At 35.2% G+C, this 26,737-nt stretch overlaps 1 protein-coding gene and 2 long non-coding RNA genes across 3 annotated transcripts; all 3 read left to right on the forward strand.

The window, feature by feature from the left end:
- Positions 1-2,678: 2,678 nt before the first annotated feature.
- Positions 2,679-3,158, forward strand: LOC147482861 (uncharacterized). Its single transcript, XR_015203962.1, has 3 exons — positions 2,679-2,831; positions 2,931-3,023; positions 3,117-3,158. It is a non-coding gene; the product is annotated as an uncharacterized LOC147482861 (long non-coding RNA).
- A 5,005-nt stretch (positions 3,159-8,163) lies between these two features.
- Positions 8,164-8,943, forward strand: LOC147482862 (uncharacterized). The gene is made up of 4 exons (XR_015207038.1): positions 8,164-8,438; positions 8,525-8,590; positions 8,730-8,792; positions 8,890-8,943. It is a non-coding gene; the product is annotated as an uncharacterized LOC147482862 (long non-coding RNA).
- An 881-nt stretch (positions 8,944-9,824) lies between these two features.
- LOC147482863 (uncharacterized) lies at positions 9,825-10,761 on the forward strand. The gene is made up of 5 exons (XM_086581515.1): positions 9,825-9,979; positions 10,073-10,145; positions 10,227-10,322; positions 10,456-10,557; positions 10,715-10,761. Exons 1-4 carry the CDS (start codon positions 9,882-9,884, stop codon positions 10,546-10,548), a joined length of 360 nt encoding a protein of 119 aa, XP_086437641.1. The 5' UTR covers positions 9,825-9,881; the 3' UTR covers positions 10,549-10,557; positions 10,715-10,761.
- The last annotated feature ends 15,976 nt before the right edge of the window (positions 10,762-26,737 follow it).

The raw sequence follows: 26,737 nt of genomic DNA on the forward strand, positions 1-26,737 counted from the left end.
ACCAATTGTTTTAAGAAGAAATCAGTTTTTTGAGCTTCCATATTGGAGATATCTAGAACTCCGACATAATGTGGATTTTATGCACACGGAGAAAAAATGTATGTGACAAACATTGTTGGGACCCTACTTAACATTCCACGTAAAAATAAAGACACCATTAAGTCTCGCCTTGACCTCCAAGAAATGGGTCTAAGGATAGAATTGGCTCCAACAATTGGGGAAAAGCGATCGTTCTTGCCTCGGCTTGTCACACACTATCTAGAGATGAGAAAAAAAGACTATGCAAAACTTTGCATGAGTTAAAGTCCCAAGTGGATACTCTTGAATTTTAGGCCTCTTGTCTCGATGCAAGATCTAAAACCGCAAAATATGAAGTCGCGACGACCGTCATGTTTTGATGCAAAGAACTTCTTCCGGTTGCAATAAGAACAATTTTGCCAAAGAATGTGAGATGTGCAATTATTAGGCTATGTTCTTTTTTAAGGCTATTTGCTCGAAAGTAATAGATAAGGAAAAATTGCCTCAAATTCAGGAAGACACATTGCTGCTCAAAGTATGTTCTTTGGAAAAGTATTTTCCGCCATCATTTTTTTCGGACGTTATGATTCATCTAACAAAGGCACCTTGTCGAGAAGTTGATCTTTGTGGTCCTGTATTCTACCGATGGATGTATGCATTTGAGAGGTACAATGAATTATATATTACCCTTCAATATTTCTTAATGCTTTTCTTTATAAACATTACTATTGTTCAATCTCTTAGGTACATGACCGTGTTAAAGGGCTTTATACCTTAATCGAAATCGACCGAAGCTTGTATTCTGAGAATTACATTGCGAGAGGAAGCAATTGAATTTTGTAGTAATTCTTACCTGACTTAGATGCAATTGGGATTCCTCTCCGTAAAGATAACACTACCACAGATTTGATATCATCCGAAATCTTCCCCGAGGAAGTACCCATAGTCAAGTAGATAGAAAAACATTGGACTGGGCACATCTCTATGTGTTGCAAAACACAAGAGATGTTCAAATTTACATCGAAAGTAAGGTTTCTTTAGTTGTTCACTTTAAAAGTCTATTTTAGTTCCTTGGTTTCGGATTCCGATAGCTAACTAGTTTATTTTGTGGCCTAACATGATAGAGAACATATGAACTATCTGAAGGAACAACAACCTCGTAAATAAAAAAAACCCACATGGTTGCATGCTGAACACAATCGCTCATTTAGTGATTGGCTTAGAGACAAGGTATATTATAAATTGGTCTTTTTTTTGTTTTTGTTATTTTTGTATGTTAATTTAACTTAGATTAGGACTAAAATGTTTACACAACAATACACAGGTTTTTCGAGAGGGGAAATCCTGACAACAAGGTGTCAAACACCTTGAAGTGGGTATCGAAGGGGCCTTTGGCACATGTTTACAAATATTCTACCTATGTCACTAATGGTTATCGTTTTGCCACGAAACGGCAAGACGCTTTACGAGTAAATCAAAATAGTGGCGTGAGTTTGACAGCAACAACACCACAGGTTTCAAGCGCAAAGGATCAAAACCCAATTTTTTCGAACATGTCTTTCTACGGTGTTATTGCTGAAATATGGTTGCTCGATTATACAAATTTCAAGATTCCAATGTTCAAGTGTGACTGGGTTGATAGCAAGAATGCAATTAGGAAGGATGACATGGGTTTCACTTTAGTGGATCTTGGTAGAGTTGGCTATAAATCTGATTCCTTCATCCTAGCTTCTCAGGCCGAGCAAGTTTTCTATGTACCTGATCAACTTGACCCAACGTGGTCAGTTGTTGTAGAATCTCCTCAAAGATGCTTTCACGAATACGACGACGATAACGATGATGAGCTCGTTGATGCTCATGTAGGAGATGACAATTTTGTTGAATTGCCAAATGTTGACTCATTGGATGTTAATGACGAATCTCAGTCAGTTTACGTCCGTGAAGATTATGCGAGGGCACTTGGGTTGAGCATAAAGAAACTTCTTGATTTATTAGTTTTCATTGTTTTTGTGGTGGAATCGATATTTGGTTTGTTAATAAGAGATTGTGACCAACTTTTGTCATTTATGTATTGTCTTTTACGATTATTTTGGTTCGTTCAAATTATGATATCAAGTTTTTGCCATAGACATGCTTGTTGCTACTTGATCAATGTCATCTTCTAATGATTTTCCTATTCTATAGTTTTTTTGTAAGGTTTAGTTAGATATGGATCCAAAAACAAGTGCCAAATCATCTCAGGAAAAAAAGGAAGCATCCAATCGAGGAAGGTGACAATATTACAAGTGTTAGGGGTCAAGCTAAAAACTTTCACTCACTAAGCATTTTAAAGGTAAGCTTGTGGTGGAGTTTAATGCTGAAAGGAAAGATCAAAGGTGCATTTATTCAAGCGAAGTTCAGTGGTGGGTTGGCACACTAGTTAAAAATATGGTTCCACTAGCCGAAAGTAATCTAAATTGGGACGAAAGTTGACAAGCAAATAAAAGATGATGTATGTATGGGAAGGTCTTTGGTAAGCGGTTGTTTTGCCTATTATACTGATTTTGAATTATTATTATTGTCTTTATAGAAGTGTAGACTCATCTCTGCCTTGGTTATTTGTAGGAAAAATTTGAGGCGATCCTAAGTTTAAGAAAAAGGATTGCAAACAATGTGGTAAGATATGGCGGAAATTTAAGAATTATTGCACAAAATATTTTGTCATACCTTACATAGATGACCCCGATCTAATGAATCCACCAAAAATCTATCCGAATGTTAAGAAGCAAGATTGGGAGAAATTTGTAAAAATAAGGTTATCGGAAGAGTTCCAGGTATATATCTGTCATTTCCTTTGAATTTTCATTTCTAATAAATTTATAATTTTGTTAAGGTGTGATAAACTAATATACTATTTTCATTTGGGCTGTTAGGAACTAAGCAAGATTCAATTGGAAAGAAGAAACTTGAACAAGTATAACCATCGACTAAGCAAATTAGGTTATGATGGCCTTGTCGATAAGATGGTAAGTAGATATTATATTTAAGTTTGTTAGATAAAACCAACGTAGGTAATCTAATATTACTTGGTTGGTTTGGTTATTTGTAATTGATAATAGATAGAAGCTGGGATACCTATTGATGAAGATGATAGATCTCTTTTTGTGGCGTTTAGCTCGACAAGACAAAAGTGGTGAATATGCCGATGATGCCACAAAGGAGGTAGTTCAAAAGATTGTAAGTATCAAGCTCATCATTGTATGTGTGTTTTGAAGCATATTTGATATTGTGTAGGATACCTAGCTTGATATATTGATGTATTTTTGTGTCTTGATCTAGATGATGTGGTTCCCTATCTAGCTTGATCTAGCTTCGATTTATGATTTTTTTTTTTTTTACTGAACTAGCAAGCATAACGATGAACGCTCCGACCTGAGATTGAATGTAGTCTAGTAGTAGGCACTTCTAGGCACCTTTCCATCAGGGTTCGGTTCCAAACCCCTTTTGAGAGATAGCTTTCAAAGCTTCTACGGGCATGGCTTTTCACAGCCTTTGCTTGCTACCTTTGACTTCGCCGCTTATCCCTCCAAGGCTTCCTTTCTTGAAAGCTTCCTCTCCTTTTAAGTGGAGTGATCTTTCGCTTCCTCGACGCATACCCGGAAATAAAGATCAGGGTATCCCCTATTGAGTAAGCCAAAGCAAGCAACCTGCCTTTAGTTCTCGACGGGAAGCTCTCGCCTCGGAGGGTTTGATGGACTTATTCAAGTGTGGGACATCACTTGAGGTAGTCTCAAGTGTACACTTGAAGGTCCGTGAGGGGGTATTGAGTTGGTTAGGTGGCATCCAAGAGGATATGTGGTCTTAGTCTGGTTCGAGGATTCCACAAAGGCATGGATGTGGAATGGAGACAAGAATGTCTTTTTGAATATGTTTTTCTGGTCATAGTAACAACAATCACGTGTGGTGATTTTACCCGTGATGGTAAAATGGTTTGTACCTTGGTTTCAGAGGATGCATCATTGAGGATCCGAATCCCAGAAATGGAGAGTGTGTGCATGTTGTTAGAGATCATCCATATCATACGGAGGAGGTGTGAATAAAAGTTATTATTCTCTACCGATCGTTTGGTTCTCTAATGCATCTCTTTTCATGTTAAAAATCTTCTTATAGTTGTCTTCTTTTACATTTTTCACACTATCCTCTGTGTTACCCATCAAATTAATATTTGAGCTAGTTTCAATTGATGGGGTTGTTGGAAAATGTTGTCCGATTGTTCTTGGAGTTAGTTACAACTTATCTTAAAAAAGGTGAGATTTTTATTTTTATCTATTCTTTATAATAAGATTTCAGCTCATTTGCTTTTCTTGCTCCTTATCTTTTTGGTGCCACTTCTTTATGGAAAGTTACTTTCCTAGTCACACTATTATTCCCTCTTTTCACTCCAAATAAGAATCAAATAAAAGCCTCTTTTTAGTTTTTCTTCTTGGTGTTCATTACACTTGAGGTTAAATATGAGACTATTGAGTCTTTGGTCTTGTTGAATGTATTGGTGTAAATTGGGGAACTATGGCCACACATCAGTTACCACCTAAGACTGTAGTTCAGATGTTACAAGCTAATGGTATTAACAAAGTGAAACTATTTGATGCTGCTCAAAATACAATGAGTGCATTGGCTGGAAGTGGGATTGAAGTAATGGTAGCCATTCGAACGATCACTAGCGTCGATGACAAGCTACAAAAAGAGCTAAGCAATGGGTCAGCAGAAATGTTACTAGATTCAATTTCAATGGAGTAAATATCAAGTAAAGTTCCAGTTACTTATCTTTCTTGTTCAATCTTGAAGTAATTTAATTATATGAAGGTGTCTATTGCTGTGATCTAGACTTGACTTAAGCTATTTGAGTTTGTACTTATTTGGCATGCTATGCTTGTATTGTAGTTTATACCTACATCTGTTTTAATATTTTGTTTATAGACACACTTGAAATCAGCTTTAGTTAGATTAGTTGTTTACCATATCAGATATGGCCTCATATGGGAAGTGTATATCAATATTTGGTCAATGAATAGTAGTGCTAAAAAATGTTTTAGTTTATTCAGCTTCTGTTTTGAATAGTTTATCTGTTTAAGTTGTGTGACTATTAGGTATAATTGTATAATTCAAATCTTCATCTTAGAATATCTTCTTATGTTGATAATCATAAGGGGATCGAAACATGAAAAGGGCGCAAGTCCGGGATTAGAAGTAATTCAAATCTTCATCTTAGAACTGATTACGGTGGATATTCCATCACTAGTTCCCCATGTATTTATATTAGAAGTAATTTTGAAGCTGGTGATCTATCTAATGTTTCTGATTGCCATAATTCTGCTTTTACATTCATTCCAGCTCAGTGAAATAAGCCCATTTTATGTTAAGTTTATACTATATACGGAATATGTTTGAAATCGGACTTTCAAATGAGACAAGAGGATACAGATGGGAGTGGTATTGAGTGATAGTGATTGAGTTTGTTCACTTGGCTCATGGAGGTTACATTTTTGTAAGAACGAGTACTCTGAAAAAGTAGATAAGATTAACAATGCTTGAGTTGCTGAGTTGCTTATGAAAATCTGATCACTTATTTGGCTCATCCGAAAGTACTTGCTAACATTTTTTTTCTTGTGAAAATATATTTGATGCAGTATTTAATATTCTCGATTTTTTTACCTGTTAACGGCTAGTTGATTAGAATTGCATTTTATTTTGTTTTAGTGATATATTAGCATTGGGAAGGTCATCTTGAATATTATATACTTAAGCATTCTTATGCCAAAGTTAATAGGTCGTGAACCAAATTATCTAGCAGACAATTGTGAAGGGTTACAAGTTTTCTTTGCTTTAATAAAGCTTAAGTTCAACTAATGTAGACACTAGATGGTCACAGCAGTTTGAGAACGATTAATATCATTCGGCCGCAAAAGTAAAATGGGTTGGTTTTGGCAAAAGGATATAGTTACAGATAGGGAGTGTTTTCCTCCTCAGTAAAATGTTTGCGCCCCAGATTATTATATGGTCATGGGAGCTCTCTTTATTTGGAATGCTAGCCAAGTTTGTATCGCCCAAGAGGGTAGATCCTACTTTGAGTGAATGATGAGATCCAGTACCAATGTCACTGTTTTACTATCCAGCACCAATTTGTAGGCCAGAGAGACGCAAAAAATGCATAGGCCATATTCTCAGTTCAAAGGGTCATTGAATATTTTTCCAAGATAAAACAACTAATATGATAGTTGTTAATGTATATTGAAGTGGATAAGTTTGGTATTAGGAATAAAGATAAGTGCAACCGTTATGGCCTTATTTGGTTGCCCATACCGAAGGAAGAGGCCCATATTATAAAAATAAGATGATGAGTGAATAGAAGAGGAGGGAGGGGCAACTATAGTTTGGGTTTTACTCGAGCCTCGAGGATTTGGAAACAAACTCTTGGGGGCTTAATCGAAGTTATGAAGATATGGTACACAATCTTGTTGAACCATAACTTTCACAAGATATTGAAAGTGGCTTTGAAAATGGTGAAGACTCTCATAGTTTTGGTAAGGGAAAACAAGTTGTCGATATGGCGAAATGGATAACAAAGACCTATTTTGATGGATTGGTTGCATACCACGGCAGCCTATTTAGATCCTGGACCTATTTTTTGACTCTCATAGATCCTACTTGTTTTTTTGTCTTAGATCTGCTGATTTGCCATCGCTCTCCTCGAGGTTGTAATGGGTGGTGTTATTTGCTCTGCTGGGGCCGTTGCATGCATGTGCTTTGATCCATTGTGCTTGAATAACAAAGGCCCGCAAGCCGTTAAGGATTGCAATGCTTTGAGGTCCTTTGTAAGAATATTTACTTCCGTGACGTATGTACGGGCTCTTTTCGGGATGCTCCGTGATCATTGTCTACGTGGATTGGATGAACTCTACCGATATATGTATTATTTACTGCGATGTGTACCGCGATCACGTAATGTGTACCGTATGTGTACCGTGGTAATCGCATGTGTACCGCGGTAATCGCATGTGTATTTACTGCATGTATTTACTTTGCATGTGTATTTACTGCATGTCACAGAATGTATTTATGCGCGATGTCTACCGTAATAATGCATGTAATATCTTGCATCACGAATTAAACTCTACCGATATATGTATTTACCGCAAGTTCGTGTACACTATTTTCAGTATTTTGCTCTTCTTGTACCGCGGTTTTGCCATTTTGGCTATTTTCCTCGCCTTGTCCAAATGTTAGACTTGGTCTTGTGGTATTGGCGCATCGCCCACACTTGTGCCAATTTCATCGTAAGGTTTTCGTGATCACAACTTTGAGGTTAACAACACCTCAAGCAAAGGGTGTTGAGCTAAGTTGGACTCTATATGCATTAACTTGGTCAATTTCTTGCAGATACTTTTCTATTTATGGTTAGTTCATCCAATTGAACCACCTTACCTATAATAGTATAATACTATCTTATTTTCTACGACAAAGTAATATTTCTTTTTTCTTATTATAGTATAGATATAGAATAAGTATGGCTCCACCTCCAGATGAAGCAACTATTGCTACTATAGTTGAGATGGGTTTTACTCGAGCCTTGAGGCAGGTGGAAACAAATAGTGGAGCCGCTAATCGAAGTTATGAAGATATGGTACACAATCCGGTTGAACCATAACTTTCACCAGATCTCGAAGTCACCACACGCTTGACACGTGATCTCGCCAACTGAAGTTGAGGTGTTGGCAAGATCTACAATTCAATATATCGGTATCTACTCATCTTCTCAATCGAAGAAAGATAAGAATAATCCGATCATAAATTAGCTTTAATTATTTACATATCGATATTATCTCCTACACATTGACTAAGTTTTCTATGATGGTTTTAACGATATACTACTCTTTGCAAAAACAGAATGACAATCTTGAAAAAACCGTCTTCGTCTCTTCTTAGAACAGCCCTGTGGTCGCTCATTCGTTGATTTTGAATTTTATATCTATTTTTGCAGGAGGAGCTGAAAAATAAGGTAGAGGAGGGGGGTTTTGGCAACGGAAGGAAAGAATGACATACTTACTATGGCATTGGGAACCCGAGCCTAGTGGTCGAAGTTATGGGTGGACAATACAATATCCACTATGTACTTCAATCTTCCTAATAAAAGATCAAAGAAATATCACGAGGATTTGGAAGTGAAGTTGAAAGAGAAAGAAGCTCAAAACGAGAAGTTGAAAATTTTGGTGCTACATGTGCTTAAAGAACAAGGTGAGACTAATTCACCAGCGACGACAGAACTGTTGAGCGAGTTGCTCAAGCAAGGACCAAAACTCGTCAACTCGTTGCCATTAGAAAATGTGGAATCTAATAGTGCCAAAAGTGATAATAGGCATAAGGTGATTGGCAAGTCTAAGCAGGTAAGTTTTTTGGCTTTAAATTTGTATTTTTGATTTTCTACATATTTCAAGTGTTCTCTTTAACTAAACTCATATTTAATGTATAGAGAAAAGATGGTGGTCAACAAAAAAAAGGTGTGACTTCAGTAAAACTTAAGTCGAAAAATGTACAGGTAAGCTCATTCTATAGTTGCCTTAACCATGTTATATTCATTGTGGTATAATAAATGCAGGGAATGATACGTAGCTTTTTTCATTCCTTTATTCCAAGTGCTTCACATATACTAACTTGATGTACACTTCGTCATATAGTCAAAAATAGACAACGGAAAGAGCATTGTGGATTCCGAAAAACTTAAAGCTAAAGATGGGAAGGTAAAAAAAATATTTTCTTAATTAAAAAGGTTGATTAAATGTTTGTGTCAAATTTGTTACTAGATAATCCTGTCTTTGTTTTGCTTATTTGTTATAGGACCAAGATTGTAGATTGGCATTGGGATCTAAAGACAACATTGTTGCCGAAGGTCGGTGGTTTTAGCAAGGAAGGGGCAGAGGATACTCGTTCACAACATGCCTTTGGGAGAGTCATATATGAAGGTCTCAATAAATAAAGCATTGTGTGGTGATGCCTTTCTCCCAGTTCCAAACGGCGATGAACATGTATTTGTTAAAGATGCAGTAAACTCGTTTGTGGCATGGCCTAAGGAACTTGTGATACTTAAAAGTGACGAGGTAGTATAAGGATATGGATATTTGTATGGTAATTTATTTAATTTTGTTATATAAATATCAATTTTGTTCATCAACTTTTTGTTAGGTAGAGAAGCGTATTCCACTTCCATGGGCAAGATTCAATATAAGATCAGAAAGTTTGTGGATTTAGGTCGACAAAATAGTGAAAGAAAACGCTTTTATAGAAGTTCCAATGGTTGGAACTCTTTTCCATGATGAGATGGAGGAAGTAACGAAGTTTCAAAAGATGAGTTGATGGATGTGTGTGAGAAGAGAATGTTAAATGGTAGCTGCATTATCTCCTACATGAGGTATGAATAATTTGGTGAACTTATTTGTGTTAGTTATAATTTAACTTTTCATATGCGATGACTTAACAGAATGTATATATATGTTGTAGATATTTATATCGACTTTTTGGAATTGCTCGAGCAAAGTATGCATTTGGTAACCCGTAAAGTTTTACTATTTATACAAAAGATGATGAGAAGGCTCGATATAGTTGAAGTTGGTCAAGAAACACGGTGATCGTGGTGCTTTTAATTCCTTTCAACAGGGTAACTGTGTTTATACATTTGTAGTACATATACATTATTTTCATATAATTAAAATTATTTTATTTTTATTTTTATTTTTATTTTTATTTATTTTTTTCCGATTGGTTATATAATTAAAAGTACTTAATTGAATTTGTATCCACATAACTGGTCATGTAGGGGGCATTGGGTCTTAATGGTTCTTGACATACCATCAATGGAAGTGTACTGGTTGGATTCTTTAAAAGATTTTCGTGGGCCGCCGGATCCAGCTTTTAAATTATTAGTAAACACGTGAGTTTAGTCTTTATTTATTGTATTTTTCATTGTATATTTGATTCTATCTTGAAAATAATGAGAATGAAACAAATGCATTTTCATTTTCAGTGCGATCAAGACATCAAATATGTCCAAAGGAAAGAGAAAGATGAATCCAAATCCAAATTGGAACTATGTGACAGTAAGCTTAGTTTCTTTGGAATACAATACAAAGTATCTTTCAATTTGTGTATGTGTTAATGCAAGTATTAATTATGTATAGTGCCCACAACAACAAGGAGGGATTGTATGCGGATATTATGTATTGCGCTTTATGCGAGATTTAGTAGAGGATCCTGGTCCACCGATAAAAAAGAAGGTGACTACAAAGTAGCATTATTTTTCATATAGTCTTAGCTAGCTTATAAATTGGTGCATTTGTAAATATGGTAGGCAATGCATTGCCTGCATCATTTATTTTCATAATATTTATAATATATTTTTTCGTCAAGGTATTGGAGTTCTCTAGCAAGAAGAGTTACACCAATGAAATAGATGAACTTCGTCTTGAATTCATCGACTTTATCCAACAATTTATCGAGTAGTTAATTTGGGTAAGTGGGTTTCCATATTTTCCCTTTGTTTATGTATATATATACTTTTCTTATCGTTTTTTTTTTCTTACTTGTATAATATACCCTTCTTGATTCACTTGTTTTTTAATTTTATATACTAGTCATAGTGGAATGACGACTTCATGATATGATGCAGGTGTCATGGATCGATGGATCGATTGTGAGATGAATAGATGGCAGCTAGGTTTTGGTGTTGGAAGTGCTTAACAATAAGCTAAGATATTGCTAGGATAGTATTGGCGTTATGTAGTTTTTTTTTTTTTGTTTTTTTTTTAATTATGATTCTTTTGGTATTGGAATGACTTCTTTTGTTGAGAGTCAAACTAGATGAAAAATACTTGGTTTGATCGATGAAATCAATAGAAGTTAATTGTTTTAAATGTTGTTTCTTTCTTCTTGAGTGGATGTTGTTTCCGTATCATAAAGCAGGTTAAAGTGATTTTGGTTGTGATGTTTTGATAAATGTATGTGGATGTTGTTTATGTCATAAAGCAGGTTAATGGGATTTTGGTTATGACGTATATGATGCAGGTTGAGAAATGAATACGATTGAATACTAAAATGAGAAAATGTTTTTAAAAAAAATTATTTTCATTTGTCTCACTTTTGAAAAAAGTGACATAATATCTATTCAAAGTGACACAACTGACCACTCTTATGTGTAAGCTTTCTTTTTTCATAATGAAGTTATATGGAGTTGATTCCCAAAAAGTGACACAAGAAGCAAGGGGCTTTTGTGTCACTTTTGACGCATTTGTGTTCATCTTTGGTCCAAAAGTGACACAACTAGTATATTTAATGTGTCACTTTTGACGTACTTATATGTCTCACTGGTCCAAAAGTGACACAACTAGTATACTTAATGTGTCACTTTTAACGAAATTATGTCTCATCTCTGGTCCAAAAAGTGACACAACTAGTATATTTAATGTGTCACTTTTGACGCACTTATGTCTCGCTCACGGTCTAAAAGTGATACAACTAGTATACTTAATGTGTCACTTTTTTGACGCATTTTATGTCTCTTTCTGGTCCAAAAGTGACACAACTAGTATACTTAATGTGTCACTTTTTGACGTACTTATGTCTCACTTTAGTCCAAAAGTGACACAACTAATATATTTAATGTGTCACTTTTGACGTACTTTATGTCTCACTCTGTCCAAAAGTGACACAACTAGTATACTTAATGTGTCACTTTTAACGAAATTATGTCTCACTCTAGTTCTAAACGGATACAACTAGTGTCACTTTTGATAAGCACTGTGACACTCTTTCTTAAAAGTGACACAAGAGGTTATTCTTAAGTGTCACTTTTATTAACAAAAAGTGACACATTTAGTAATGATGTTAGCACTTTTTATGGGTAAATATTTGAAGTTTCTTTTTTCGTTTTAGTACTAACTCAAGTTCCTTACTACATTCTTCGTGTGTATTGTTAGAGTAAGGGTTCATTCCAACTTTTAAGACAAGGATGACATTACAACTAGAATTGTTCAAGGAAAACTAGTGAGAAGGATTTTTGATGATTGGAGTTATACTAAAACTACTTAGCTTACTTTTAGATTCTTCTTAAATTAAGGTTCGTAAACATGCACTACTAAAAAATGAAATGGATGATAGTAAGGGGTGGAGAGTTAAATCCACTCATTTGAAGACAAACCTCTATTGATTGAATCTAGTTTATTTCGTCTTTAATCTTTCTTAGAATTCATAGACAAATCTTAATAAATATTAGAGTTTTGATCCCTAACAATATAATTCATCTCTAAGATCATATTGCTAGCATGAGAAATAAAAGCAATGACTTATCTCTAAGAAATCACCCTCAATTCCTAACTAGACTCTACACCAACTACTATTTTTGGGGTGGGATATAAAGTTTAGTTTATTTGTCCTAAACAAATAACTAGAATTCAATAACAAAAGTTATTCCTCACGTGAGCTTCATTAACCTTCCACAAAGGAAGGTTTTAGCTCATGATCATAGGATTACAATGTTCATGTGTTATGTGTTATGCTATTACGAAAGAGCAAGAAGAAGAATAAGAGAAGAAACTAACTTTGCCTTAAGGAAAATGTAAATTTAATTTAGAAGAACATAAGTGTTGCCACCATTAAAATTATTACAAGAGCTTAACGTCAAACAAGAAAAAGAAAAAAATACAAGACAAGGAATGAATGCTCTCATTTTCTAATTTACTACATATGAGAGCATTCTCTCTTCCATCCCACGTGAAGCCACCTCCCACATTAAATTCCATCCTATCTAAAACTAAATCAAGACAAAATAATCACTATTACAAGAATCTAAAGTTAAGTCTTACTAATTAATGAGATGCAAGGTGTCATGTGGTGCCAATTAATGAGATGCAAGGTGTCATATGGTGCAAATTATTTGTTTGACTTGTGAGCTTGACTTGGGACATGATGAGTCATCCAATCTTGTGGGCCTATAAAGTGGGTCCATCGCGGTTGGCATCGATGGCTAATTGCATCTTTTGGTATTTTACAACTTCCGCCTTTAGCGATAGTTCATCGTAGTGATCGTCTGAGCATCTCTCACTTGTCAATTGAGTCCTGGTTCAAAGAGATATGAGCCCGGAAGTTTGATACTTCTATGTCGTAATCCCGCACCGAGCTTGATTCTATCTGTTTGAGTCTTTGAGCTTTAGTCCACTTTGTTGGGCTTCGCATGGGTTTACTTTAAAGCTTTACGTATACTCACTATTTAAAGTGGCTTAAATGGCTTTATCATCATTTTACGTTAGTTGCACAAACTCGCAAAAACACCTAAAATACGATTATTTCATGATTATTAAACACATAATTAATGAAATATTACGCCTCTATGGGATTTTATAATATCAGTTTGGGTGCTTATCGCCCAGAGAGCGCCAACATGAATAGAGCTGATGGTAATGCGGAAGGAACAAAAATAGGAGAATAGTGACATGATTGGAACGAGGAAATAATCTGATAATATACGATATGGCAATGGTCCCGGGAAAAATGTGACTTGAAGGATTTGGATTCGAGGAACCTCAATCCCATAAACATTCACCATCGGCGGAGTCTTTGGGAGCCTGGGACTAGCTGTGTAAGGGATGATCAGGGAAGGTCGCAAGTGAGTGACAATGGCAACGTAAACAATAGTCATGAGAAAAATCAAGTCGATGGTCGAGGGGATAGCAGGAGAACATCAAGGCATAGCTACAAACATTAGTGATGATTCTCGTATGGTAGTCTATAGGGAAGGTAATGAAGAACTTATGGGATATCGGGGCGATTCTAAATGAATTAGATGGTCTTGACTCAAAGGGGAATGAATTAGTGATTTTTAGGAGGTGGTTGACTTAGAGGAACCTTTCCAGATGGCTCTTTAGGTACTCGAGTTGGAAGAATTTAATATACAAGAGCATGGCAATGAAAGTGTGGAATCAGATGGAGTGGTCTCAATCCATGAAATCATGACCACTTTCTTGATATAGAAACAGTGGAAATTCATGACTCCTTGCCTGTAACGGAAGAACCAGCTACCCCAGCAGTGCAGAAATGCAAAAATCCACAAGGCAGCAACTCGAGACACAGTGGGGAGAAACAAACATCAAAGCATGACGAGTAGTTGAGTAGGAAAAAGAGAGGAAGACCTAAAGGGTCAAAAAACAAAAACAAATATTAAAAATGATAGCTCCTATCTGTGTTTGGAATGTTTTTAAATCCCGAATGACATCCTTAGAGCTAAGGAGATCAATAAGTTGAGAATGGAAAAGAAATTTTGCATCATGGGTCTTTTAGAAACAAAGGCGAGACAACACAAATTCCAGGACATTCGTAGTTTGTGTTGCCCTAATTGGGAGTGGTTTGATAACTATAACCAGGATCCTTCCGGTAGAATATGGGTTAGTTGGGACCCAAATTTCATCAATATGCAGCTCTTTAAAGTCTCCGATCAACTAATTCACTATAAGGTCTCCTTTTTGCCTAGTAGTGAACGCTTTCTTTTGACTACGGTCTATGCTAGGAATGCCAAAAGGGAGAGAATAAATTTATGGAGAGACATAGTATCCATTGCCTCATCCATACAATTGCCATGGTGTGTAGTAGGAGACTTCAATAATATCAGATTTGCTCATGAAAGGTTGGGAGAAAGTCCTATGCATCCTAACGAAGCGAATTAATTTGTTGATTGCTAGCAACAAGTTGGACTAGATGATCTTAAATACTTGGGATTTCAGTTCACATGGAGTAATAAAGCAGGGGGAAGGAATAGAGTGATGACTAAAATTGATAGATGTCTTGTCAATAATGCGTGGCTTGGAGAATTTTCAACTTCCCAAGTGGAATTTCTACAACAAGGAGTGTCCGACCACTCTCCTATGCTGCTGTTTTGGACTGACTATGTCAAGAAAGCTAGTCTCGCCTTTTAGATTCAAGAATTTTTGGGAAGCCAAAACTGAGTTCCATAACATGTTACAGCAGTCTTGGAACACAAATATCTACTCAAATCCGATGTATGTATTGATGGAAAAACTGAAGATGCTCAAGAAAAGAATAAAGCCGTGGGCTAAGAATTTTTTTTTTTTACATGGTAACATGGTAAAGTGGTAGCTGTTAAATGTTCTTTGAAGTTCAATTGCTTCTATAAGATTTCCCTCATAATCCTTTTCTTGTGGGAAAAGGAGAGAGTGGCACTAGATAAGTATCTGAAATTGATTAAAGATGAGGAAGCGAGATTCAAAGAAAAAAAATGCAACAAGGAATGGATGATGGGTGGAGACAAATGTACAACTTTCTTTTTCAATCATTAAAGAAAGAAAAGCTAGAGGTGGGATATGGAGTATAATCGATGATCATGGAAATGCACGATATCTGGTCGAGCCATGTTCTGAGAGATGTTTCTACAATCTTACAAGAGTCTCATTGGCACTCCGTCGAGCCTATTAGTGATTTGATGATTTTTTCAATTCCTTGCAAGTCAAAGGGGTGATACAGAGTACTCAGGTGTTTCTAGAGGCAGATATTTTTGAGAATGAGATCAAAGAAGCCCTTTTTTCCATGAAGGACAGTTCTGCTCCTGGACCCGATAGATTCAATCCATTCTTTTCAAAAGGCGTAGTGGGGGATTGTAGGTATGGATTTTATGAATGCTATTACAAATGTTTTTCATACTTGCAATATGCCTAGAGGAGTTAATTTCACCTTTCTTTGTCTTATCCCAAAGATTAAGAATCCGTCTAAAGTAGAAGACTTTAGACCCATTGCTCTATGTAACACTGTTTATAAGTGTATCTCTAAAGTCATTACTAATAGACTCAAGATAGTGATTGGTGATCTTGTTTTTTCTAACCAATCGGCTTTCATCCCTAGTAGAATGATTCAAGATAATATTTTACTCACATGAACTACTCCAAGGCTATGACAGGAAACATGGGACTCCAAGATGCTCCATTAAGCTTGACATCAAAGCAGCTTATGATATGGTGAGTTGGGAAGCAGTTAAAGCCATACTTATCACATTTAATTTTTCAGAGCAGTTGAGAAAATGGATTGAGATGTGCATTGCTTCACCATCATATTCTATCTTTGGCAATGGTTCCCCAAAAGGCTTCTTTCCTGGTGCTAGAGGGTTGAGACTGATAAGGTTATATACTAAAAGCATTACTTTTGTATTAACTCTAATTATTTATATTTTGAATGAGAATCATATGGGCAAATGTTATGCATATTATATATGTTATTAGTTATATGGATGTGTCTAATACTTTATATTGTAGATGATATGGTGTGAACACACAGAAGATCATATCATCACTACCTTATAAAGTATAAGTAATCGTTCACAACCTATATGGATTTGGACAAACCATTGGTACGGTTGTAGTATAATCTGGTATTAGTCTATCTTGACTATAGAATTACACTAGTATACTTTGTGTGTATTGAACATGACCAAGTGAGGTTGTTTCTCTTTATACTGACTATATAAGAGAACAAACGCCTCTGTTATTATGGATGTTTGTCTTCTTAATTCGGATATAATAATGGGCACTTACGTGCATTGTACATTGCTTGAAATCATCAATGAGTGAGATTCATTTGTGAATCAACAAACTCGATGGATTGGGTAATGACATTGTATGTAAGGTGTGCTTTTGATTATAGAAGGAATCCGTGACCCACAGGAAGTCGGGTTGGTGATGTCCCCTTGAGGAGCTCAAAAAGATTGTCATGTAAACCCTGCAGGTGGATTTATTCCGACATGACAATGAAGTTGAGTGGTACTACTCAAGGACATAAGAAGTTGATTAATGTAGTTGTCAGTAACTTGACTTAATCAACGGAGATTCGATATCTTAAACACGGGGAGATCAACGAGCATATAATATGGAGCCCATAAACGCTGACACGTAATTTGGGATTAGGGCGGTAGTGCAACAATGACCTTTAGTGGAATAAGCCATTTGTTGACGGACTTAGGCCGTGTGTTCTGGGCGAACATGGAAAGCCCAAGCCCCTGAGGAGGCCCAACCCTAGTTTCTCCTCATGGTCCCTGTTGTAGCCTATAAATAGAATCTCTTTTCTCTTGGCCGAAATTACTATTCACTGGATTGAAAAGAGAGGCAAGGAAAGATAGATCCAAAATTGGATCTAGCTTTGTGAGAAAGAAGGGGGTTGGTAGATCGTTGCCCACACAACGTCCAATCTATTCTAAAGGAATACAAATGTAAGATCGAGGGGTTGATTGTTGATTCGGATTCATAGCTATTGGATTCTCAGAGATATCAAGAAGCTGATCTAAAGGTATGATTTTCTATCAAAATCGTGAACCCCATTAATTTCGGCTGCGCGTGGGTTTTTGCGGTTTGTAGAAATATTCATTCCGAAAATAACGGTTCCTACGAGACAATGAGATCCGCTTTATCCTTACTTATTTGTTCGGTTATGGAGATTCTGTCTTGCATTCTCGAAGGATAGATTGGCTTCAAGATGATCAAATACCACTCTAAATGCAAAAAAGCCGGTATCACACCTAGCCTTTGCATATGATGTCTTGATATTCGTAAAGGGTGACCACAGTTCCATTGCAGCTAGGTAGTTTTAGAAGAGTTTGGCAAGGCCACATATGTAAAATGAACACTCTTAAAACATCGTTGTTGACGGGGGCCTTAAATCAACAAGATGGTAATTCTCTAGCTCAAATTCTTGGAGTCGCGACTTTGTAAATCCACTAGTGAGATACTTGGGTCTACCACTTATTTCGGCTTATTTGGGCATTCGAGAATGCCAACCTCTCATTGAGAAAGTCGCGTCCATAATCACTAATTGGAAGTCAAGATTTTTGTCACATGCCAGGAGACTGCAACTTATTTACTCAGTGTTTATGTCTTTCCATTCTTACTGGTCCAGAACCTTCATTCTGCCCAAAACTTGCCTAGAGAATATAGAAAAGATATGTGCTAGATTTCTGTGGAGTGGAGCAGATATGAAAAGAGCAGTCCACCATGCTAGTTTTAGCACCATCAACAAACTCAAAGAAGAAGGAGGACTCGGTATCATGAACTTGCAAGTTTGGAATAGAGGAGCATATTGTGGTGTAGTACATAAAATTACATCGAAGGAAAATAGTGTGTGGGTGCAGTGGACCTGGAAGAATCATATTAAGGACAATTTCTTTTGGACTATGCCAGTCATAACACTACTAAAAGAATTTTGTGTCACTTTTTAAGTGACATAAGAAGTCACTTGTGTCACTTTTGAAACTAATTCTGAAGTGACCTATAAGCCCCCGACACATAAAGTTCTACCAAAAGTGACACAAAAGCCTTACTAAATGTGTCACTTTTTGTTAATAAAAGTGACACTTAAGAATAGCCTCTTGTGTCACTTTTAAGAAAGAGTGTCACAGTGTTTGTCAAAAGTGACACTAGTTGTATCCGTTTAGGACCAGAGTGGGACATAATTTCGTTAAAAGTGACACATTAAGTATACTAGTTGTGTCACTTTTGGACGAGAAATGAGACATAGAATGCGTCAAAAGTGACACATTAAGTATACTTTGTGTGTGGTCACTTTTGGGACCAGAAATGAGACATAAAATCGTCAAAAGTGACACATTAAATTATCTTGGTAGTTGTGTCACTTTGGGAGAGTGAGATGAGACATAAATACGTCAAAAGTGACACATTAATTATACTAGTTGTGTCACTTTTGGACCGTGAGCGAGACACAAGCACGTCAAAAGCGGACAAAAGCCCTTTACTTCTTGTGTCACTTTTGGGAATCAACTTCGATGTAACTTCAGATAAAAAAAAAGCTACACATAAGAGTGGTCGGGTTGTGTCACTTTTAATAGATATTATGTCACTTTTTTCAAAAGTGAGACAAATGAAAATAAATTTTTAAAAAAACTTTTTCTCATTTTTGTATTCTATCGTATTTATTTCTCAACCTGCATCCTATACGTCATAACCAAAATCCCAGTAACCTGCTTTATGACAGAAACAACATCCATATATATTTATCAAAACATCACAACCAAAATCACTTTAACTTACTTTATGATACGGGAACAACATCCACTCGAGAAGAAAAAAATAACATTCAAAACAATTAACTTCTATTGATTTTATCGATCAAACCAAGTATTTATCATCTAGTTTGACTCCCAACAAAAGAAGTCATTCCAATACCAAAAGAATCACAATAAAACAATAAAAAAATAATTATATGACGCTAACATTATTCTAGCTATATCTTAGCTTGTTATGCGCACTTCCAACACCAAAAAACCTAATTGCCATCTATTCATTTGTTAATCGATCCATGCATCCGCGTCATGAAGTCCTCATTCCACTGTAACTATACAAAATTAAAGAGCAAGTGAATCAAGAAAGGTACGATATATTGCACAAGTAAGAAATCAAAATCGATAAGAACAGTATACGTTAGCAGTAAGTAACTCAGGTTCTACCATATCTTACCACGTTAGCAAAGGATGTCACCCATGACCTCAGTGAAATGTATTAGAAAAAAGATATATACACAGAAAATACAACAGAAGTGGGTTCACTCTAACTACCTCCAAGATGCAATGAACAGTTGTGAATCAAATTAACTCAAATTGAGTAAACAACAAAGTCACTCCACATTATTACACAAGTAACCAGAAGGTATATTTTCGTTCAGCTATATGCTTCAAATATCAAAACATTCGAGTAATAAGTTATTATAAGAAGATGCAAACAACGAAAAAAAAATGGCATGATAGTGACTTAAAGTACCATATCAACTACTTATAGCTTGGTTAACTGAAGGCATAATCCTTACCCGTTCTACACCAACGACATATCTTGGTTAACCTAGGATTCCATGAACTTATAAGGCCCTATCCATGTGTTTAGCCCACTCAACAATTGTGCATTGGTCACAATCCCTTTTGCTTTGGTATAAATAAATGGATTCTATTACCCTGAAAAAAAACGGTACTACTTTCTGGAAAAAGCTTTGGACATAGGCTATTAAAATTAGTAAAGGCATACCAAAAACTAATGGTTTTACCTTAAGAAAAGCAGTGACCATACACAAATTTCAGGCGCACTACCCTACCCTCCAAGTCTAATCGTTATCATGTATTTCTCTTGTGCAAGTTTAGCATCCCAACATCTTATAAACCTACAAGTCCAATCGTTATGCATGTTAAGAACATGTAAAGGCATTAAATATATATAAACATGGCCAATGGAAAACTTTGATGGATGCCTTTTACGACAACAAAAACCGCACAATTTGTTGATGTTTTATTGCTAGTGTCACGACACCGAATTTCAAATCAATTTTTTTTCTACAATCATCTGAGTGTCATAAATTATGGTTAATTATACATAAAGTGTAGTTGCACTAGAGAAGCAAAGAAAAATATAAAAAGGTGGCTAAATAAAGACTTGAGATACACTTCTATTCATTTTATAGCTCATTTATAAAAAACCAAGAGAGATATGCGATTTTACTATACAGAAATCCGGAAACCATAACCTAAAAGAACTTAGCACATTGGAAGGCAGTACAAGACGGTGTACAACATTTAGCACATTCATCGCGGAGTAGAGAAATTCAACTTACCTTTTCTTGGCGTAGTCGCAAAGCAAAAGATGAATAGCCAAATTTTTGATCCCCTTCCACATTTGGTAAATCCTGTTGAGAATTAATATGACTAAAACCATTAAAAATTTGGTTGCCACTGTTTATATATGTTTGTTGTATTGTTGGTGGTGATCACAGTTGTAGTGGCGGTGGATATTATTGGTGGTTATGGTGGTCTAGTGGTTTACCTTAAACAATGTTATTACAATAGCAAAGGGGAATATGACAATGGTTCCAACTATCAAAGACCTTGGAAATGCTACATGCCTTTGAGATGTACATACTTACGCAATGTAAGTAACCAATATTACCACCATCGCAAAAGAAAGAAGAAAAGAGTCACAAAGTAAAATGGGATATTATTTTACATTATTGCCTAAACCAATTTAAACATACTGGATTACTTGTCATACCTGAAAGTGTACAAAGAAACCGACAGGGATAAGCAGAGACCTCACAGCTATGATGCTTGCGGCAGCAAGAAATGGTTTCTTCTTCTAGTGGAGAAGGGGGAGCTACATCAAATTGTATTAAACAAAAATCAAGGGTCATCCTCATGTTAAAATTAATAGATTGGACCTGCTATTTTTGTTCTTAAGCCCAAACAAATAAATGAATCTAACACCATGTCATCAGGCTTAGTCCCTCCGGACACCCCTAGCTATCGCACACATTGTATCCGGCCTCTATCACTCGTTGGGGTAGAGCCACAAGTCTACAACCCCATAGCTTACAACATGAGTATGTGAAAAGGACATGGTTTGGGCATCAAATGTGCCACCTGAGAACATTTAATAATAAATAAGATTTCTCATTTTTTACATTCACAATTCAAAAATTTCATAATCCAACTGGAAGATGAACCAGGTTCCAAATCCCAGTCTTGGAGTCGTAAGGAAGACCGATTGATACAAAGACATGGGTATCACCAAAATTCAATTGTCAGGAATTAAAACAATGAAAAACAGTAGATACTTTGTCTCAAAGAAATCCCAACCTTAACTAGTAGAAAATTGATAAAGAGGGAGAATCGATTGAGGAGCTTACCAGACTTTATTTGAACTTCCAATTTTGAGTTGTCCACTCCGTTACTAATAACCCACTGGAATTCTAAAATAAACTGGAGTGAGAGAGAAAATTGATTTTTCGATCGGTAAAAAAATTGATTAGAGATTGAAATCGAGAGTGTCTCAGTCACTAATCTAAGGTTTTAGAAAGATAGACAACTGCAGAAGATAAGAAGAGAAAAAAATTAGGGTTCTTAGAGAGAGTTATCTTTTTTTTTCGTGTTTCTTTCGTTTGTAACTTAAAAAAGAGGTGATATGGCCAATTAAGTGTTAGCCGAACAAAACAGAATGGAGGGGGGAATGAATATTCACCCGCTTCTATTTTGTGAATATTGAAATGGCCAATTAAGTGTTAGCTGAACAAACACCCTAAAAAACATAATATTGAAAATGGGCTGGGGTGAGATGCGACTTAAATCAGAGTTAATAACAACACCGAAGATTTTGTGTTTGAGACATTTAGGAGAGTTGAGAACGAGAAATTAGAGAAAAGTTTGTGAAATATTTCTAAAACTGATTATTATCTTCGTGACAAGAGTGAGAGATCGAGTTTTTTTTTTCTTGTTTTTTTTGGGTGTTTGTAATAAGTACAATATACCTATTTTTGCGAGCGTGGGAGAGGGAACGTGGGCTAGAATTTGTGTTTTGTAGGTCCAGTTGTGTCGTTTTTTAAAAATTTGATCCTAGTTTTATTTTGTTTTTGTTTTCTCTAGATAAAAAGTAACATAACAATGCAAACCGCTAGTGTCACTTTCAAATATTGTGATACAAAAAATTAAGTTAGTTGTGTCACTTTTCCTAGAAGCAACACATCAACCCTCATTCCATAAAAAAGTGACACATCAAACTTCTGTGTGTCACTTTTTTGTAGAAAATGACACGAGGCCTAAAAAAAAAGTGACACAAAAAGCCCTTCTTTTAGTAGTTATAAGAGATTGCTCCATTATTGCTTTGCATATTTATTGATGCCTATTCATATGCCCGTCCTATGGCCGAGCTTACTATCTTAATTTTTATTTTTTTTCCTCCATTTAGTATAAATGAAAAATAAACACAAAAACTATAGGTAAAAGCCACTACGATAGGCTTGTTACATAATTACTTGTTAATTTGATTTTTTTTTTCCTTAGTAGATATGTAGATTAAATATTGTAACAACCATCAAGTAATCATTCGATTTAAACAGAAATGGGAAAGAGATACGTGAATTTTGTTGAAAAATATGATTAACATAATTTTGGGGTTTGAAATGGGGAATATCTGCCGAAATGAATCTTTTTGGGCTTTTCTATCACTTGCTTAAAAGGTTTGGATGATTGGGTCCATTCAAACTTTCATAATACCCTTGTTTGTGCACTATTAGAATATTCATCTTAAAATTTATGAAACACATATGTACTCATAGTACCTTGAGTGTTTGGAGTATAGAGACTGAGCAACTATATTTATCAAAAGAAAGAATGAATGGTTTCTAAAACTTGTGTTACTACCTACTACTGATATCAAAATAGTCAAAACGTCAAACAACAAATTACAAAAACAAACAAAGTGCATTTCAATGTGAGGATGAAATCAAACTTGCTTCAGCAAATCCACGGTCAAAGGAAAATTCTAAAATTTAAAATTACTCATACAACTACATCATTAGATATAACTTAGTACACCAAGAACATTCACAAATGTAGATAATTATTCCTCAATATCTCGCACTCTACATATGAATTAGATTAGTAGTAATAGTAGTTATAGCTGGGGGTCCGTAAGGCAATGTCTGTTTGTTGGAATTGTGATGGTCATGCATCATGTGGGTGTGCTTGACGTCAAGTTAATCGGCTTTGTGCTCAGCTTTGCTCCATTTAAACTTCGCTTTGGTTGTTGCCGCTGCTGCTGAGAGCTTGACATTTAAGGAACTACTACATGGGAACCTAATTCCTTATCAATGTGTACTACTAATTTTGTAACTCTCCTTAGCTAATTTATTATCGACGCCACATGTACGGTTACTAATTTATTATTGATGCCACATGTACTATTCTCTTAGACATGTTGACTATATTTATACTGATAAGAAAGAAGCGATAAGAAATATGAAGAAATATCATGTGAAATAAATTTTGATTCGAATATGTCAAAATCTCAAACACTAAAACAGAAACACCAAAGGGCACTACTTGGTTTAACACTTCAACCTACAACAAAGGTCCCTTTCCACTCCGTAAGATGTCAGTCCAATCCTGTTAAAAAATTGCTAAATATGCATGTCAATTCTATTAAATTGTTGAATGTAAGGTAATACAGCCAAGCTGCAAAATTCAGAGGGAAAAACTATATAGGTTTAAATACAGAAATATGCAACGTATAGTACTTAGGTCCATTTAGCATTTGTATCAACATACAATTTTTTTTAACAAACGTATCAGTGTACTATGTACAATTTAACAAAAATAGCAATCCGTTAGGATCCGTCAGTTAAGTGATGATGTGTTTTTTTTTTTTTTTCAATTTCATTTTTTTGCATTTTCCACTCAGCATACCACCTTAGCATTTCTACCACCTCAGCAGGGCCCAAAACTGACCCATATAACCTGTTTTCATCATCTTTTTCACCCATTTTCGAACCTATTTATATATAGACCATATCATACTCTAAAACAATCATAATCAAACCAAACAAATCGATACTAACCAAATCAAACCAACATAATTCCCATCCATATTCCAAACCGCATGTCAACAAGATATGAAATGGGTCAAAACCGACCCATTTTACCATCTTCTTCACCCAAGAAACTAAATTAAAATAGTACTTAAAAAACCCTACCATACCACCACTACCAAATTGATGCCTCCAACAACAACTTATTCCTTAGAGACGACCAACATATCTGAAATGGTATTGTTCTCTTGTTTACGTATTACTCTCTGGGCTCCATTGCTGGTTCACACAATTTTGTTTAACAATAACTCCATACGTGTTATCTTGGAACTAGTGTCTAGCTTGTTATAAAATTTCTACCATGATTTTCCTTCCCCACAATCCCTATGTAACAGAAGGGGATATTGTTCAATATGATATGAAGTACATTTATCATGATATGGATGTGGTAGAATCCAAGGTAAGTAAATCGATTTATTTTTCTTCAAAAAAACATCAAACACCCAAGAAAAACACCATAAAAAAAATCGAAATGAAATTCAATTCCAACTATCAAAGATAACCAAAGCTTATTTTTGGTTTTATTTCGTTTTATTTGTACAAATTTGATTTTGAACCCTAATTTGAGATAAATAGAGGGAAATAGGTTTGAAAATGGGTGAAAGAGATGATGAAAATGGGTTATATGTGTCAGTTTCGGGCCTTGCTGAGGTGGTATGCCGAGTGGAAAATGCAAAAAAACGAAATTGAAAAAAAAATGGATATATCATCACCTAACTAATGGATGCTAGCTCGGGAATAGTACATTGATACGTTTGTGAAAAAAAATTCTATGTTGATACAAGTGTTAATAGGACCTAAGTACGTTGCATATTTCTGTATTTAAGCCAACTATATATAAGATAAGTCAGGACATTGGATGCTCACCTATATTGAAATAATATATATATTGAAGAAAACAAATGAAACAATCAGTGGTGTGGTACTCAAACAAACCCCCTATATATATATAGTAACGGACCACCCATCAAACACATTGAATACAAGACAAAGAGAAAAAAAAAAAAAAATATATATATATATATATATATATATATATATATATATATATATATATATATATATATATATATATATATATTCTAAAAAATAGCTACTTAAGTTAACTTAAAATAAATATGTAAGTAAAACTTCACCTATAAAATGAATTCAACCCTAATATTTTGTGGATATGATATACTCAACATTAAGATTATCTCCACAAAATTTCAGTTCATTTGGAAACTTCTAACATTTGCAAAAAATGATTGCAAAAACTCGATATTTTTTTTTACCATTAGATTTCTTTTTAAAGATGACAACAATTTGTATCTATGTTAGAGGTTTCCAAATGAGTTGAAATTTTATGGAGATGATCTTTATGGTAAGTGCTTCATAACCACAAAAGATTAGGGTTGAATTCATTTTCTAGGTGAAATTTTACTTACGTACATATTTTAAGTTAACTTAAGTAGCTACTTTTTAGAGAAATACTGTATATATATATATAAACCAGTTCATTCGGGTCTCAGGAGCATACTACACATATCTATTGATTGTGTTGTTTATTATTACAAATCATTCTCTCTCTCTCTAGACATATTGTCAGACACTCAGACTGCATTGGTTTATCTCTCTCTATGTTGTTGTCTGATTGCAATAGTATTTCCTTTAGCGGTTTCTTCTGCTCTTTGTCCAATCTTTCTTCCTGAACACCTTTTTGCTACTTTCGTGCTTATTGCTGAGCATAACCTGAAAACCTAAAACAACAATAGTCTGGCCTCTAAAAAAAACCAAAAAAAAAAAAATCTAATAATACATGGGCTAGTGCTAAACTTTTTAATCTATAAGTGGAAGACCCCCATAATATTTGGCCCTAGAAATTATTCTTACTACTTGAGTCATTATCTAAAACTCCAGTCCAAGAGATCTAAAACTCATTTCCATATAGTTGATTCCCCCAAGCTATAGTCTCACTCTCAGATCATATTCTAGTAGCACATCGAATGCACAGTGCGTAACCCCATGCATATAAAAGAATATATATTTTAATTTGTTCAATGTGTGTCTAAACCATAATGCAAGACATATATTGTATAGATGGATAAAGAAACATCTTCAACTTGTATAACAAATCACAAAGTTGGGCACGGTTCATGAAAAACAAATAAAGCTTCAGGTTTGTAAACAAGTTTATTATGATAAAAAGAAAATGCAAGTCCAGGATCACACTAATATAAAGAAGAAACACACA

This window comes from Coptis chinensis, chromosome 8 (genome assembly GCF_015680905.1).
Source record: "Coptis chinensis isolate HL-2020 chromosome 8, ASM1568090v1, whole genome shotgun sequence".
Classification (NCBI taxonomy): domain Eukaryota; kingdom Viridiplantae; phylum Streptophyta; class Magnoliopsida; order Ranunculales; family Ranunculaceae; genus Coptis; species Coptis chinensis.